At 43.6% G+C, this 17114-nt stretch overlaps 2 protein-coding genes, 1 non-coding gene and 1 pseudogene across 4 annotated transcripts; 2 read left to right on the top strand and 2 right to left on the bottom strand.

The window, feature by feature from the left end:
• Window positions 1-1582: 1582 nt before the first annotated feature.
• LOC143339347 (receptor activity-modifying protein 2) lies at window positions 1583-7607 on the top strand. The gene is made up of 5 exons (XM_076760525.1): window positions 1583-1694; window positions 1895-1987; window positions 2403-2513; window positions 2839-2986; window positions 6255-7607. The coding sequence occupies exons 1-5, from the start codon at window positions 1658-1660 to the stop codon at window positions 6502-6504; spliced, it is 639 nt and encodes a 212-aa protein (XP_076616640.1). The 5' UTR covers window positions 1583-1657; the 3' UTR covers window positions 6505-7607.
• A 1968-nt stretch (window positions 7608-9575) lies between these two features.
• Window positions 9576-13032, top strand: LOC143339540 (uncharacterized). The gene is made up of 6 exons (XM_076760835.1): window positions 9576-9663; window positions 10033-10149; window positions 10598-11362; window positions 11776-11927; window positions 12020-12147; window positions 12864-13032. Exons 1-6 carry the CDS (start codon window positions 9576-9578, stop codon window positions 13030-13032), a joined length of 1419 nt encoding a protein of 472 aa, XP_076616950.1.
• Window positions 12612-12683, bottom strand: trnap-ugg (transfer RNA proline (anticodon UGG)). Its single transcript has one exon. It is a non-coding gene; the product is annotated as a tRNA-Pro (tRNA).
• A 197-nt stretch (window positions 13033-13229) lies between the features above and the next one.
• On the bottom strand, window positions 13230-16603 carry LOC143339250 (UDP-glucuronosyltransferase 1A5 pseudogene; annotated as a pseudogene). The gene is made up of 2 exons (XR_013079316.1): window positions 16517-16603; window positions 13230-15402 (listed from the first exon to the last, which is right to left on the bottom strand). The product of XR_013079316.1 is annotated as a UDP-glucuronosyltransferase 1A5 pseudogene (transcript).
• Window positions 16604-17114: the final 511 nt, after the last annotated feature.

Genomic DNA, 17114 nt, shown 5'->3' on the forward strand with positions numbered 1-17114 from the left:
TATTTTCGGTCTGAATCATCACTGCTGCCACACACAAGCCTGTCAGAGCTTTCTGTGAGCTGTTGTTTGTGTGTTTTCGAAGCTCTGACTTATCTTTCATGCTGCACCAGCTTCCTGGTTCCAGCCCAGACTCCGTCCCAGCAGCCGCCCTTCCTGCCGCGAGATGGAGGAGGAAATCCCTTAAGAGCCTTTCCAGCAGCTATCTGAGGAGGAGCAGGAAACTGGGCCGCTCTCCCTCTCTGACCACATCACCACCAGCATCAGGGCAGTCCCACTCCAATTAGATGTACCACAGCATTATGTGCCATCATGTGTTCATGTCAGCAGACCCACAGGAGTAAGTGAGGACATACCAGCACTTCTCCTTATTTAGTCTGCGCACACAGAGCTGTACACATGGAACATTCCACAGGTAAGCAGGCTCACTGGTGACAGGTGAGAGGATCATGATGGGGTATGAAAGGCTCAGTCGTTCACAAGCGAGGATGGAGCGAGGTTCACCACTTTGTGAACACATGACTGAATGAAGGAGATTAATACATGAACTCAGAGACACTTCAGAAAACACAGTTTGACTGTGAGCGTAAATGTCAAATTCAACTGTTGTTTTTATGAAGAGAGTAGACAGACGACAACAAGAATTAGAGATGCTGGTCAGTGAAAACACAAACCTAATCTGAATGATAAGAGGGAGACGAAAGCAGAATCAACTCTGAAATGCAAAATATTGTGGAAATTACCAAAATATAGATGCATTTTCTAAAAATCAGGGTTCATGGTTATAAGCGTCTTTTCACGGCGTCTAAGCTGAACGATCAGAAAAAACTATGCAGCCATGTTTTGGTGTCTCACACACGCACCAACAACATCAACACACTGTCAGCGGAGCGACCACATCAGCAGATGTGAGACGCCAGCGTGCAGATTCATTGGCATTCATTCCATTCTGGACGTGAGCACAGTGCAGACCTGGTGGAGGCCAAACCAGAGCTGAAAGGACAGTGTGCACCGGACTTATTCCCCAGGTGAGCAGGTGAGACACAGCTCCAGCTCAATGCTCACGTTGCTCCATGTCTTCTTGTCCATGATGTGTTCACAGTTTGTGCTGCCCTCAAGTGGCCAAAATAATAATAATAATAAATATTATAAATAATAATAAGGGACAGCGTTTCAGAGCTGATAAACAGCATCTGTGAATCATTTTTACTGTATATTTGTGGTGATAACTCTAATTTATACAGTCCCCAACATTATTTCACTGTGTCTGAGCTTCCTGAGTTCAGCTCAGTGAAAGACGTTTAATAATGACTGAATCCACGGTGTAATATGAAGTTTACAGGTGAGGCTCCAGCAGCTTTTGGTCAGAAGTATTACTGTGATACAGAAGTACAAAGTGATTTAAAGGCCTAAAAAAAGGGTGCAGGTTCCAGTTCTATCAGACTCATTAATCTTCCATCATCCAGTGTGTTTATCAGGCAGATCTCAGACACACACACACGCTGCACACACACAACATGCACAGCCAGCAGTGTTAAGATAAGGAGGGCTGGGCTTGTTCCTTCACCCGCTCAGCTCTCAGACCCTGAGCTTCATTACGGCGCCTCAGGTCAGCGGCCGGCCTCGAGGGTCACTGCCGATCCCCTCACCGCTCTGCACCATGATCCTGTACCTGCTCGCCTCCGCTCTTCTCCTCGGTGTGTATCCCACGTCACGCACACACATTTCATTTGACACGCTGGTTTAAGGTTAATGATGTTTCACTCTCTTAGCATGTCCTGTTTTTTGGGCTTGCTGCATATTTCCATGAGTGTGCACTGTCTCTGATTGAGTCTCCGATAATGTGCTGGACTTCTTCATGTGACGTTAAAGAGCTTTACTGAATCTGTGTCCACAGGCGTCGTGGACTCACAATCAGCCAACGTGACAGAGGAAGAGCCGAGGAGAGCTGAAGGGAATCAAACGTTCAGCGAGTCCAACACTGACAACAGTAAGACTTTTTCCTCTTCATCAGGATGAGTCTGCTCTATAAAATGTCCCTGAGCTCTGAGCTAAGCTCTTCTGTTCAGCCAATAATGCAAAATACTCAATCAATCATCAATGAGGAATTAACAAAAACAGCAAACTCTCACTTTTCAAACCAGAACAGAAGCTGGAATCAGTGAATTTCAGCCATTTATGCTTTAATCAATGACTAAAATTGACGGCTAATTTTCTGTCCCTCCATTAACTCTCTAATCTTTAACCATCAGTTTACTATGACAAAGAAAACCAGCTTTGCTTGAAAAATGACAAAATAATTGATGATTAATTTCCTGTTGATCAACTAATTAATCAAACGACCGATCATTGCAGCAGTCATGGACAATCCTGCTCAGATAAAGTGAATTCATGTTTGGCTGCAGGTACAATGAAACCCAGAAATGTGACATTGAGTTTGCACAAAGACGCAAGGACTCACATCGAGGACGAACTACAAAATAACCAGACATCTACTGTGATCACCGAGGATGATGGTGAGTTTTTCCACTTCTTCTGCATGAGGAAAGGAAACTCATCGCTGTCAGCACCTTTACGTTTCCTGTGCTGACGACACAAATGAAGCATTACCATTAGCTTTCTAGTTTCACTTTCAGGTCAGCCGAGATAAAGCAACGTGCTGCTGGACTATAAACAAAGCAGCCAATCACAGCAAATCTATGAAATATTTAATACATTTTAGGCTGCAGGACAATCTGAATAATGTCATTTACTGATGTAAACCTGGGTGTTGTTTGATATCCGTGTGTATCTGTTAGTTTGTGAGTGTCAGGCGGATTTTTTTTTGTGTTTGCTTTGCAGAGAATTTCCAGAGTCAAGAGTCCCCAGCTGGACACTGTCTTTGGGACATGCTGGTGGCGTACAGTTACGGTGTCTGTGGTGCAGTTTTTCACGAAGAAATGTCGTCAGTCAGCAGAGAAAAGTGGTGCATCCTGAAAGATGTCATCAGGTGAGGCGAATCTAAACCACCATCACCATCATCATCATCACCATCATCATCACTTCCTCATAATTATATTTACTTTTCTATGTCTGTACTTCTTATCAATCTGGAATCAACACACTTGGATACACGTACAGATCAGGACATAATACTGCAAAGACAGAACACTACAAACAGTGACTGTAAAGGTTTATGTTCACATCAAAGAGCATTAATGCATGTATCAAATACATGACTTACAAAGTCTTAAATATCTGCCAAGCATACAGAAAACAGCCTGTGAGGAGTACTAGTGCTAGAGGAAGTACTCAGATCTACTACTTAAGGAAAATGTAGCAATACCACAATAAAAAAAACATTGTAATACTTTGTGAAGTACAAGTCGTGCACTTAAAATTAATTAATATACATAACATTATATACTGCTGGGTAGCTTGTTAATTTCCCAAGGAGGATCAACAGTCAGAATAAAATATTATAATGTATAAGCTCAGCACAGCCGTGACGCCTGCAGTTATGTGGTTAATTATTAAAGCTCGTTACTCTGCACGTTTATTAACAAATCACAAACAGGTGACCAACAAACATATAAATAATAATAAATAATTAAGTAACCGTTTGACTGATATGAACAGCAGCAGTAACACAGTAGCCGCACAACAAACTCACCACAACACAACCTCTACCACATCAACAACAAACATCAACACCACCACAACACGTAGGGACATGACGTCACAGCCGCGGCGGGACTTTAACGGCAGCGAATAAGCTAGCGCTAAGTTAGCCAACAAACACACCGACACAGACACACAAAAATTGAATCTGACTCACGTTCCTTGACGTCGAAGCTCATCGTCCTTTTCTGCCATGAAGGCGAAGTGAAAAATATCCGATATCCAATGTTTTTGGCAGAGTTCCTCCTCTCTTCGCTTCCCCCGCGCTAAGCTAGCCTGCGCTTAGCTAGCTATCGTTAGCAACGCTAAAACTAGCCAACGTAACTCTCCCGCTCCTATCATTAAACTTAATGCAGCTAACTTTCACCAGAGTACAGCTGGTTTACTTCACGGCTCACTTTATCGTTTGTTTGTCCAAAAGTCTCTCCGTTCATAGTTTCACATCTGACTGTTTGATTCATTTTTTAATTGACTTCACCTGGTTTTCCTTCCACTGACCCACGACTGCCTCGACTGACGGTCACTAGCCGCTACAACACAGGGGGCGCTGTTCTTGTTCTTATTATTGTCATTTTCAAGAATAAAAGAAGAACACACAACAATACAAAAAAAAAAACAAAAAAACGTTTGGCTGCATGTACATCAAACTGCACATACATCATTCTGCACAGTGTAGCTCAAACATCTAAGACGAGTAACATTAAGAAACGGATGAGCACATTAAATATGTTTTATTAAAGTGATACTAGTGAATATTTTGGATGGTGAGGGACTTAAACCTTATTTTGACTCAATCCTACGCACCATCCTGCTGCTGCTGCATTAATCCACAGCTGAAAATAGTCAGAATCTGACCAGTAATCAGTGGGTGTGAGCGCCACAGACAGAGTAGAAGAGTCAGGAAGTGAACTTACACATTGTTAGCCTTTTCTTGAGAAAGGAAAAGTGTAGAAAAACACCACCCTTATCCTCAAGCAACAGTACAATGTTAATGCTAATGTCAAAAGCTGAGTATGTGTCAAAGTCTACAATGATGGCGAGGGGCACCGGGAAATATCCATCATCAAGACTGGGCCTCACAAACAGCTGCACCCTGAGTGCTTTTCCCACTGCTGAGTTAAACCTCTGCTCATGTTCAAACAGGAAGGAGTTTGACCACAGTCTCAGTTTTAGTTACAGGTAGATGTGCCACACCTTTCAAGCATTTCTTGGTCCAACTGAAGAGTTTCGTTTCCAAAGTGACGTCTCCAGTTTCACGAAAACACTGAGTTCTTATGAAATTCAGGGTTCAAAGTTGTCCTTATTGAAATCTGTTGTGCAGAAAGGGTTCATATGACAACAACAACAACAACATCAACAGTAAATCACAGAACGAGTGCAGGGAAATGGAAGTTCATACCAAGTGCAAATGTGCAGGTGTGACCAGATTAGCACAAAGACCGTCGAACACATGAGTGCAACAAAGGATAAAAGAGTCATTGTCCTCGGAGCAGCTGAACACGGCCTGAGGGCAACAGTTCAGACTCAGGTTCATGTTCTGAGCAGAAGTACAGAAGCTTAAAGTCAGTGAAACTAATACAATAAAGAGTTCACTTTCCTCAGCAGGAAAAGTCTTTGGTGGACATTTTTCAGAGTAGCATCAAGATTCAAAACACAATTTGTTACCGAGAACAAGATCCAAATCTTCATCAGCACGCTCACGATCAGCATCGTATCGACCTGAGGGCTTCGTGGTGACTTCCTGCCCTCAGCGGTCATGTTTTTGTTTTTGACACATTCAGATGGAGGTAAGACTCATCGCACCAAGCCACAAAGTCATCCACCCACCACCGGCCCGTGGGCCCGCTCCCCCCCTTCAACAGGGCTGACAGTAACAGACTCAACAGTGAACTTTGAGATGCGTTTGTTCTTACAGCTGCTGCGACGCTCGTTAGTGTCAGTGATGTAAAGAAGTGGGAGAGACGGTGACCTCGAGGGGAACCGGTGGATGAGTAGAGCTGGTTAGAGAGAACGCCATAAACTCACCGTGACCTGTCAGTTAAAAATGCCTCAGCCAGTCAGGTTAGGATCTCATTCAGCACAAAATATAGAGCAAAACGGGCTTGTTTTCATTAAAGAAGCCTCTTAAAACAGCTGTAAATGTCTGATTTTATCTGTGACTCCATGAAAGTTTGATTCTCTGAGCAGGTTCATTTATTTTTTGTGCTTTTTAAATGACAGAGTGACTGTTTTGGGGCTGAAACTAAAGATTCTCTCCACATTTGATCTGCCAGTTCTTTTCTTGATAAATGCATTAATCTTTTGGTACATTAAAACAGTTGATGATCATTTTTTGTTTTGATGTACAAACGGTTCAAAACCCAAAGTTGTTCATTGTACAACGTTATAAAACAGCGGAAAACTGAAAATCCTGACATCATAAAAGCAGAACAAACAATGTCAGGATGAAACCAGAGAGTTTTTGTCAACTTGAGTTTGATAACTGACTTAAACTGTGAACTGATTCTCACAGCAGTAGAATAACGGACCAATCGTTTCAACCGTTCTCTGCAGTCGTGTGTTTGTCATTAATACTTTGGTTTCTCTGTCTGTTACAGGCCATACAGCGACATGACCTTATGCTTGGAGAGGCTGTGCAAACGGTTCAGCTGCTATTACCCAAACCCCGACATTCAGGACTTCTTCCTTCAAATCCACTCTCACTACTTCCACAACTGCTCTACGGAGGGCGTCCCGCTTGTGGACGCGCCTCACGGGCTGCTGATCGCCCTCACGCTCGTCCCTGTGAGCCTCATCCCTGTACTGGTTTATCTGGTGGTTTGGAAAAGTAAAGTCCAACAGACATGAAGTATGTGGACGCCCTGACGTGCCATCCTGATGAGATTGTTAAGGATATAATGTCGTAATCATGGTGATGAATCAGCTGCTATAACAGCCTCCACTCGGACTTTAACGGTTCACCTCACAGACACAGCTGGAAATGTAAGTGTGTGACATCGTGAGTTCTTATTTTCACTAAATAAAGTCTGGAATGTGTGTGTGTGTGTGTGTGTGTGTGTGTGTGTGTGTGTGTCTCAGTCCTGGTGTCAGTGTTAAGGTCAGAGGTCAGAGAGCACATTATCTCAAGGAGAGTCCTCACAAGTGTATAAGTCCATGCTAATGTGCTGTGATAAAGCCTCTGTGATGCTGTTGGTTCGTGATGGGCTGTGAAGGATGCTGAAGATAAGAAGAGTCGTTAGCACAGAGTCTCACTGACACCATCTGTATGCACAGGAATGAGGCGTGAACACACACACACACACACACACACACACACACACCCCTCCACCACCCAATGCCACACACTCCATCAGCCCGAGTGAAACCTCAGAGTGAACACACTGACACACATCTGACCATCAGCAGTAAGCTCCCGTTAGCTTCACCTGAGGAAGCAGCTTTGTGAATAATTAGCAGATAAAGACAAAAACATGGAAGAACGGACACAGAAGTTATTTGATGCTGCTCTCTGACACGCTGAGGACGGACGGGTTGTTGGTGTGCCATGCTCTTATACCTTAAACTCCGCCGACAGCAGCAGGCTGTAAAGCAATGATGTGCTGTGTGTTTCCTTTCTCACACACGTCAGAGGCGAGGTGTGTGTTTGAGCTGATCTCTGCAGCTTCTCGCCGTGATTCTCCCTGCTGAGAGACAACATTGTCTCACTTATCTTCAGCCTCTGCTGGCACTGGATGTCCTGCTGGTGGCAGCGTGTTTGATCTTTTACTGAATCACAGACTCACACCGCTAAACGTAATGATGAATAACAAGCTGTCTCTTACTGTCTGTGAAGCAGCTGAAGCAGTTCAGCTTCTTTCATGAAGCTGATGTATCTGCATGATTTTTGTCAGTTGACTGCTTGTATGACAAATAATAATCATTAAAATTTTAGGAACTTTTGTTATATTTAGGTTTTGTCTGCACATATACATTTTTAATAAATAAAATACAATCATGGTTCTCCAGATGATTTATTATTCTATTATCATTAAAAATGTGTCCAGTGAGATTCTTCAGGTATGCAAACGCCACAACAGCCTCCGCTCTTCTGATTTCAGGTTTTAAAGCAGATTTTCAAACCTGGCTGCAAAATTTGCTCCCATTCAGACACAAAAGTGTTAGTGAGGTCCAACATGGGCGCTGAGGCCTGACTCATGTTCCAGGTGTGATCAGTTCAACCAAAGAATGATGAATTTTTCCTGTTTTAGTTGAATATTTTTTCGAGACCTGGAACAGTGAAATGATCCATTAATTCACAAGAAAAAGGCAAAGACAGTGTGAAGAAATCAGCATGATCTGGTGTTTCTTTCCCCTGCTTCTCCTGTCCTGTTAATTACCTGCGCAGGTGTGGAACCACAGCAAGTAAAATATCACTGAATGCTGCAGCGTTGAGACTTCACCTCACTGGAAGGAACCATGAAAAACAGACCTGAAAACAGCCGCAGGAGCGTCCACAGCCTCTAAACCAGCAACAAGCTGTGCAAAAGGGCACATCGCCACCTACTGGCTCACACTGAGTCAAAGAAAACGGCTGCTGACGATGGAAATAGAGCATGTGTTCATATTTATTTAAGAGCTGAGTTCTTAAATTTGCTGAGACTTTTAAAAGAACACCACAAATAAATGATGAAGAAAGTCGTTTTGAGAGCCAAACAGTGACACACAGTCGTACCCTCAGTGTCTATTGTTTAGTGAGAGATAAGGTGACATCAGACAGAAGAGGCCATTATCAGAGTGTCTGAGGCTGCTGGAGGTGAGAGGCCTATAAATGAGCTGCAGGCTGACAAAGACAGTCAGTGACTCACATGTGAGACAGTCAGGACAGACTACAGCAAGCTGGGAGGGACATTAACTCAGGTAGGCCGTGACGTGTGACGATTCGTCTTCAAACCGACTTCAGCTGCACGTTCCATGTGCAGAAATCCGACAAGTACTGCATGCAAACTTAATTTAGTACACTAGAAGTATTAAAATGGGTTATTTTCAGCAGAATTAACTTAAAGCATCCAAAGCAAAAGTTCTCTAGAAGGCTCTTTTCAGAGGTTTGTATTCGGTGGTGGAGGAAGTATTGACTCCAGGAGCAGCAATACCACCATAAAAATGATAATGATGAAGCCATTGGGTGACAGAATAACCCTGATTATTGAATTATTCCTACAAATACATTAGAGTGTACTGAAACAGTGCATCAGATGTGCAAACAAACTGCATGTACTGTATTTGTGTCAAGTCTTGATCTTTGGAGTAACTTGTATATCTATGACAGTACATAATGTAAAAAATACAGTATTTCTGTCTGATGTGGTGGATAGAAAATAGAAATACTGAAGTATAAGTAAGCTCTTGAGTAAATGTACTTTGTTACCATTGGATATACTGCATTATACACAGTATGCAGTATTACATCACAGTACGTTAACATGTCAGCTGCGTTGTAATGCTGCAGCAGTCGAGTTTTCTAAAGTAGAATATTTTATATAGGAGTCCAAATTTAACTTCAGTGATGTAGTTTGTACACTGTGTCAGTGTAATCAGAGGATTTCCCCTCAAACGTGTCTGAATACAGACTGAGGAGATGCTGTGACGCCCTTTGATGAAGCAGAAGAGGAAAACCACAGAAACACTTTGTCTGAGGTGTGAAGAACCTTTAAAGATACTCTATCAGTGTTTGATGTCTAGACACTTAACACTCAGTCTGCCTCAGCATCTGTGGGCTCATTAAGGATAAACAGAGTTTTTATCAGCCAAACCAAACCTTCACACGTGAGATCGACAGTCATTTTAACACAATGCAGGCCTTTTGTTCAGCAGCTGCCCACTTCTTTTAAAAGGAGGATTGAAAGTCAGTTTTCCTGTTGCTCTGATACTGAACAGGTAACATGGTCGGACATCAGCGGCTCCCCGGGATTAATAATCCAACCTCGGGCTCAATCTCAGTGACTTCAGCCAAACAGGAGCAGGAAAAATGTAAGTAAAACAACCACATCTGAACAGCAACCCTTTACCTATCCTAACCGTTTTCACAGGTTTGTGTGTTGCTTTCAGAACTAAATGCTTCATAACTTCAGATCCTAAATGATTCAGATTCATCTTAAATTAATGAACGATGCTCTCAGCAACACTGTCCACATCCTAAATAACGTTTGATCTAAATTTATATCTTAAAAACTGTTTTCATGTGCAGAAAGAATATTTCTGATTTGAATAGAAATCAGCTTTGTAGAAATGGGCGTCTGTATCTTGAATTTGGCACACTGAGATGAACAGAACTGACTGATGTTTGTATTTATCTCATAATAATAAGAATGCCGATTATAATGAATCTGTTTGTTTTAGCTTCAGTTTGCCTCAGAACCAGCAGAATCTCGAGCTGTCTCCACTTCCGTCCAGTCGTCGGTCTCTCGGCTCTCTGCTCGGTGCTGCTTCTGGCCTGTGTCGCTCTTTCTGTCTTGTGTAAGTTCAAATTATGGACGTTAAGCTCAATAAGTGAGGATTAGGCAAAAGAAGAGACCACAAAATAGAAGTTTGGTTCAGAAAGTTGAAGGTCATTGACTTTGCTTTCTTTCCGAGAGTGAGATGAGAAGTTTGATATCACTCTCATGTGAGTGTGATAAGCTGGAGTCAGGAAGTGGTTAGCCTAGCTTAGCATAAAGACTGGGGGCGGATGGGAATAGTTAGCCTGGCTTTTTCCAAAGCTAACACATGCACCTCGTTTCTTGGAGAGAGTTAAATGAGAAGATCGATGACCTTCATGTCACATCTCACTCTCAGAAACAAAAAAAGTGTAATAAGGCGTCTTTTTTAAATGGAAATCATGTGAATTCATAAAACTTTTGAAGTTGTCTGTGCTGCGTTGTCTTTTCTTACGGCTTTCTAATGGTTCTTTGTCTTTAACCTTCAGATTACAACGAGTCAGACCGCAGGCCAGCCTGGACAAGCCTCCTCTTTGAGTACCAGAACATGAGTGAGAGCTGCCTCACTCTGACTACAGCCAACAGCCACCTGAGAGGAGAAAATGAAATGCTGAAGCAGCAGATCTCCTGGCTGGACGAACAGACCAAACTCCTCAACAGGACTTCAGCCAAACTGATGTCTGTCAATCTGGCTTTGAGTGCAGAAAGCGCCGAGCTAACGGAGCAAAGTGTGAATCTGACGTCTACGAACTTAGAACTCACACAAGAAAATGAGCGTCTGGTCCAGCAGAGGTCGGAGCAGGAGGAGGAGAAGCTGAACATGTCTCAAACCATCAAACATCTGGTCGACTCCAGCGCTCAGCGAGAGGAGGAGGTGCGACGTCTGTCTGAGATGAACGGCCTCCTGAGCAACGAGCTGTTTGAACTGAAGGAAAAGAACAAAGAACTTCTGGAAACCAACAACAAGTTTCAGGGAGAAGTCAAAAATCTGAGCGAGCAGGTTGGAGCTTTGTTGATGGACGACTGTGAGGAGGTGAGGAAACACAACATGCAGCTCCAGGAGAGAGTCGCAAAGCTTCAGGAGCAACAGCAGAACCTGAGCAGCACGTTGATGAAAGAGAGGCAGGAAGCAGCAGAGCGAGAGGACGGCAGCAGGAACAAGCTGCACCGAGTGATGGCCGACATGCAATCAGTGAAGGAGGCCTTCCACTCCTTAGACCTCTACTGCCCCGTGCTCAACCACAAGACCAAAGGTACATACGAGGTTTCTTCACAGCGATAACAGCAGCTGAGAGTGATGGGTTCAAGTTCAAATCACATGAAAACCGTCTCCTAGAACAGCTGCTCACTGTAGTTTTTATCAGACAAACAGGAGGAAACAGAGCATCTGTTGGGACTATTTTCAGCGGCGGATGAATCCACGTTTGGTGCTGTAGTGACGGCAGGACGGTGTGTGTGTGACTGAGTCAGAATAAATACAGTGTGTGTGTGTTCATGGTGATGATGAATGCAGTCTCTCCAGGTTCAAGGTGACCTGAGGAGGGTTCTGTGAGAATAAGATGATTTTAACGACCTTAAAGCTACAGAAGTGGAAAAAGTGAAGGTTCAAATTCAGCCGACTCATCGCTGCGCACAGAAATGTCACGTTCTCAATGTTCTTCCACAGAGCGGGTTTGTAAAAAGTGTCCGAACAGCTGGAGGCTGTTTGAGAACAAGTGCTACTACTTCTCCACTCGCGTGCTCACCTGGAGCTCCAGCAGAGCCTGGTGCCAGACACAAGGGGGCGACCTGCTCGTCGTGGACAGTGAACCAGAACAGGTAGAGGACAAAAAGAAGACACCGCGCCGGAGGACAGTGGTTCAAAGATCAGTGTCCGCTCAGTTTGCTTTGACCCGTCTGTCTCTTTTCAGAGCTTCGTGTTTGAGAGCAGTCAGGCTGTGGAGCAGAGCGGCAGCCGGCTGTGGATCGGCATGACCGACGCCGAGGTGGAGGGTGAATGGATGTGGGTGGACGGCAGCTCGCTCGCTTCACGTGAACAGTAAGTCAAAGCACAGAAATGCTTCTCGTGCTGATCTGATCTGACTCACTGTTTCCAGTATTGATTAATCGATTCAACCATTAAACTGAAACAAAGTCAAAATTCTCTGATTCCAGCCTCTTAGATGTGAATATGTTCAGGTTTAGGGTTAGGTTAGGTAAAGGTAAAATGATCAGACTAAGTGACAATGAAAATAATGACCAGTTGAACAAATGGGAAATTATTTCTACAAGATATTAAACAAATTTTCAGTAAACTGTTTAAACAATTAAATGCTGCATTACTCAGTTTTTTTTATATGTTTCACATTTTGTGTGCATTTACTGACATTTTCTGTTTATTTACAAGTTAACAGCTCTTTCCATGTATAGATGTCCACACCTCCATTGTTACTGTGATATCAGGTTTCACTTCAGAGTTAAAGAGAAGCAACAATACTGAAGAACATAGTTCTTAGATTTAGTGGGCTCGTCCGGGATTTGAACCCGGGACCTCTCGCACCCAAAGCGAGAATCATACCCCTAGACCAACGAGCCACACACGTACATCAGCACGCACGCAGACAGACGCACGGACGTACGCACGCACGGCCGAACGCGCTTCCGCCAGTGTCTCTTTAGCTTCAGTATTGATTGATTGATTGTCATTTTCATGTATGAGTGCTTGTAGTTCTACGTTCACTTGACACTGTGAGGATGAATGAACTCCTCCTCCAGGTACTGGCTGAGCAGACCAGGGACGGGGGCTGAGCCTGATGACTGGAAGCTGGACGACCCTCTCGGAGAAGACTGTGGACACATTGACAGCAGTGAGACCGCACTCCAGTCCTGGTTGGATGGCTCCTGTAAGACACCTTACAGATGGATTTGTGAAAAGACTGTTTAGACCATTTTGAGTTCTCACTTCATAATGTATGAGATGTTTGAGAGATGTTTTTCTGTATATGTATATAACTGCTTTACAGTATGTATTAAAATCATGGTGACATGACAGTGTTCAGGTTTTCACATTTAACCTCCAGAATCTAACTTTTCATTGTTCGATTGCAGAGAATAAAGACAGAATCTGGCAGGAAGTTCATCTTTATTAGTTGGAGTATAAATTTGAAGAGATCAGAACAGATTTAACAGACTGTATTTTCTTTCTTCGTGTTATGATTCACAATATGAATTTGCAGCATTCATTTGGAAAAGCTGTCCCGATAAAAACGTAAAACAAGACAGATAAGAGTGTTTTTCTACGTTCTGATAGATGTCAGATCTGTGTACAATGTGTGTGTGTGTGTGTGTGTGTGTGTGTGTGTGTGTGTGTGTGTGTGTTGATAAGGCTGCGTGATGCTATCCTATATTTGATTATTATTAACAATTTCCAAGAAAAGACCAAAACCAATGAAGAACGCTTCTGTCAGGATTACCAGTTGGATGTAATCTCTTGGAACCACGACTGTACAAAGTTTCATGGCCATCCTTCAGTAGTCGCTGAGTAACTTCAGTTAAAAGTGTCAAGAGTCAAAAGTGGTGGATTGACCTGTCGAGGGCCATCATTCTCCATAGAGCAGCACTGTTTGGAGACCACTGCCAGCTCTCTCCTTAAAGATGGCTCGGTCAATTTAAAGAGCTCAAATCAAATGTGAGGAGTCAGTAACTACTCCTGCTTTGGTTTTCTTCTCCTGCAGAGTCCAAAGCAAAGGAATCGTATTGATCCCACCACAATGACTATCAGCATCAACAAGACTGCTATCAAAAAGCATATAACATCTATAGAATAGTAGGCATACCAGGGCATCTTATAAGACTCAGTGCGTAAATGTGAAGCTCCTTTGTGCCTCATAACAAACTCAATCCAGTAAAGGGCCGTTTCCAGAGGATGCATTGGTTTATCCCGATGGAGAGCAGACAGACGCTTCATGTTGCTTCTGTACGACGGATCCTGCAGAACTTCTTGTATGGCTTCAAGGAAGTTCTGCCGAGTGATTTTGGTTGCATCCACCACCTTAGCGGCTCCTCGCACCTCCAATCTCAAAACATTCTCAAACTGGTCAAACAGGAGGGGTATGCCCAATATCGGCACACCGTGGTAGATGGACTCATAAATCCCGTTTGTACCACCATGAGCCACGAAGGCTTTAATTTTTGGATGACCTAAGAGGTCGTTCTGGGGCAACCATTTCACCAGCAGCGTGTTATTGCCCAGATTGTTGGGTTGCTCACCGACATGCCTCCATATGACCTTTTGAGGTATTTGGGCAAAGGCAGCAGCAATTTCAGAAGTGATTTCTATTGGTAGGCCTTTGACCAGTGTACCAAGAGACATCAGGATGAATCCATGGTCTCCTGAACTTTGGACGAACTCCTCCAGCTCTGATGATAATGGATCAGAAGGCTTACTCTGAAAACCTCCAATGTACACGATGTTTGGCATGGTGGGTCTGGGGAACTCAAAGACAAAGTCCACCCTCATGAGCCAGATGTCTGCTCCTTGTAGAAGGTGATAGAATTTCACATCTGGACCAAAGTACCTTTCTACCAGTCTATCATAGTGAGGGCATACTATAAACTTGTCAATGCATGTGTTCAGGACATAGTATAAGGTGTTCTTGACCCTTTGCTGAAAGGTCATCTTATCTGACATGGCATTTCCTGAAGTTGGAACATAGGACGTTGGAGATGGAGCGACCACAAAATGCCCCTCTCCACTGGTGATCCATCTCACGTTAAATACAGTTGGCAGCTTAAGTTCATGAGCCACCAGGACGCCCACAGGCAGTCCCGGGTCCAGAAGAACCATGTCAAACTGAGTGTCTCGAATACTCTGCATTAGAGTCTTGTTCTCAAACATTTCTACCCCCAACAGGCTCGCCTGGTAGTGGATGTTAGACAGAGAACTGAGCATTTCCCAGTAGAAGCTCACAAAGTTAGTAAGAGACAGTTCTTTCTGAATGGCCAGCATCTTGACCAGGAAGGTCACAAAGAAGTCCTCCTCCTCGATGTTGATGGCCTCTGGTAAGGTGATCGTGATGGAACGGTAATGTGGAGCGTTTTCTTTGACGTACCAGCTGGTGGCTGTGCGGACCACAGTGACCTCATGGCCCCTGGCATGGAGACTCTGGATCATCAGGTTCATGTTGACCCAGTGGCTGCCATCCACAGGGAACACCAGAATCTTTCCGCCCTGGACGCTGGGACTGGTCAGGAGGGACATACTCAGCGCCAGAAGCACAAGTGAAACTCCTGGGATGCTCCCCATGGATGGACTCTGAGGACAAGAGCAAACACACAAGTTTAATGTTTAATTTTGTAGTTATAACCTGTTATGATGAGTCCTTGTCACGTTGACATGGACTCAGAGCTGTAGTCACCAACTGAGGGCGTGTTTACTGTACGTGTTTGTTGAAGAATTTGTGGGTTTTATATTCTGACATTTGAACTATTAGTTAGACAAAAACAAACATTGTATAAGTGCCATTATTTTATGAAATTCACAAACAAAACAACTGAGTCAATTACTCCAGAAAAAGACAAGGAGATTTATGTAGAAGGAAAGGAGTCTTTCACAACATAGAGCTCCAGCTCAGCTAACTACAAAAAATGAAGTGATGCTCAGAAATGAATGCATGAGTCATAATAATCTAATGATATCATGAGAATATGAAAAGGCAACAGCTCTCAATATTATGATAGTGTGACAGTCACAGGGGACATTTTCTGCATACTTTTACTTTTGATACTTCAGGTACATTTTTTCTGATACTTCTACGTAAGTAACATTTTCAAGGCTGGACTTTTACTTCTGATGGAGTGTCTTCACAGGGTGATAATAGTGATTTGACTGAAATGAAGCGTCTGTATGCTTCCACTGTTGCAGTTTTGTGTTGTTGTAACTCTAAAACATCATTTCCCAGAATTACTTTATTCTAAAGCTGTGGCAGAGGCGATGAAACCAGGAGGAAATGAGGCCACAGGAGTGCCTGGACTATAAATAAAATAACTGGAATGTTGCACTGATCAACAGATCAAAGTCCAATGTATGAACTGCCTGATGTTACTGCGGTCTATAATCCTCTCATGTGCATTCAGCAGGGGCCTGCTAACAGGCTAAGAACACATAGCAGAGTCTCTTTTCCTAACAACATAAGAAACATGCCCTCACATGTCCAGTTTCCTTTCTGCATGTCTATTGTTGACAAAGCTGAAAGAGGAATTGAACCGTGTGCATTCTTACATACAGATCAGCAAGTTCCAGTGACCAGAGCTGTTGGAAACAGAGTTAGTGTCAGCAAAGCAGAGTCTGCTCTGCTCTGCAGTGCGGTGAAGGCATTTGTCTGAGTCAGTTCATGAGCTGTAGAAAAAGAGGAAGTGTTCAAACTTACCTTAAATCTCTGCAACTGTGGAGAAAAGTCCTGTGAGCCTCCTCTGGCCGAGTGAAGCCCAGCACCGACATGGACAAGAATCCAGACTCCAAACCCCTACTGGGTTACATAAGGACAGAGGAGGGGGAGGGTTAACAAATGCACTTCAGATTTCTGTGTATTTTGAAAGGGGAGGAGAGGACTACAGACCGCCCTCTGCGCACACACACACACACACACACACACACACACACACACACACACACACACACACACACACAAAGACCACCCACACAATGCACATTAAAGTAACTCAAAGCTTTCCCAAACATTTCGCCTGCTCTGAGCTGCACAATGAGCTCATCCTGAAACAAATGTCCGGGAGGTTCAGCTTCTTCATTCATGTTCTTCATCAACAGTTACAGTGAAGCTGGAAGTTACAGAAAAGGCTTTGAGTTATGAGAACAGATTCATTCGACAGTCAGCCCAGCAGTATCAACGACCTGCGAAGCACGAACTCTACAGAACAACATGCACAACTGAACGTTACTGCGTGACTGTCAGAGCACCACACATCCTCCATACGAGCAGGTTGGTCTCCTTCAGTCAAGTTATTTAT

Source organism: Chaetodon auriga, chromosome 20 (assembly GCF_051107435.1).
Source record: "Chaetodon auriga isolate fChaAug3 chromosome 20, fChaAug3.hap1, whole genome shotgun sequence".
Lineage (NCBI taxonomy): Eukaryota > Metazoa > Chordata > Actinopteri > Chaetodontiformes > Chaetodontidae > Chaetodon > Chaetodon auriga.

Excerpts from the sequence above, each read along its gene's own strand:
- LOC143339347 (XM_076760525.1), top strand. The coding sequence starts at position 1,658 with ATGATCCTGTACCTGCTCGCCTCCGCTCTTCTCCTCG. Across the intron at positions 1,988-2,402 it reads CGAGTCCAACACTGACAACA|GTACAATGAAACCCAGAAAT; the intron begins GTAAGACTTTTT and ends GTTTGGCTGCAG. Across the intron at positions 2,987-6,254 it reads ATCCTGAAAGATGTCATCAG|GCCATACAGCGACATGACCT; the intron begins GTGAGGCGAATC and ends TGTCTGTTACAG.
- LOC143339540 (XM_076760835.1), top strand. The coding sequence starts at position 9,576 with ATGGTCGGACATCAGCGGCTCCCCGGGATTAATAATCCAACCTCGGGC. Across the intron at positions 9,664-10,032 it reads CAAACAGGAGCAGGAAAAAT|CTTCAGTTTGCCTCAGAACC; the intron begins GTAAGTAAAACA and ends TGTTTGTTTTAG. Across the intron at positions 11,928-12,019 it reads TGGACAGTGAACCAGAACAG|AGCTTCGTGTTTGAGAGCAG; the intron begins GTAGAGGACAAA and ends GTCTCTTTTCAG.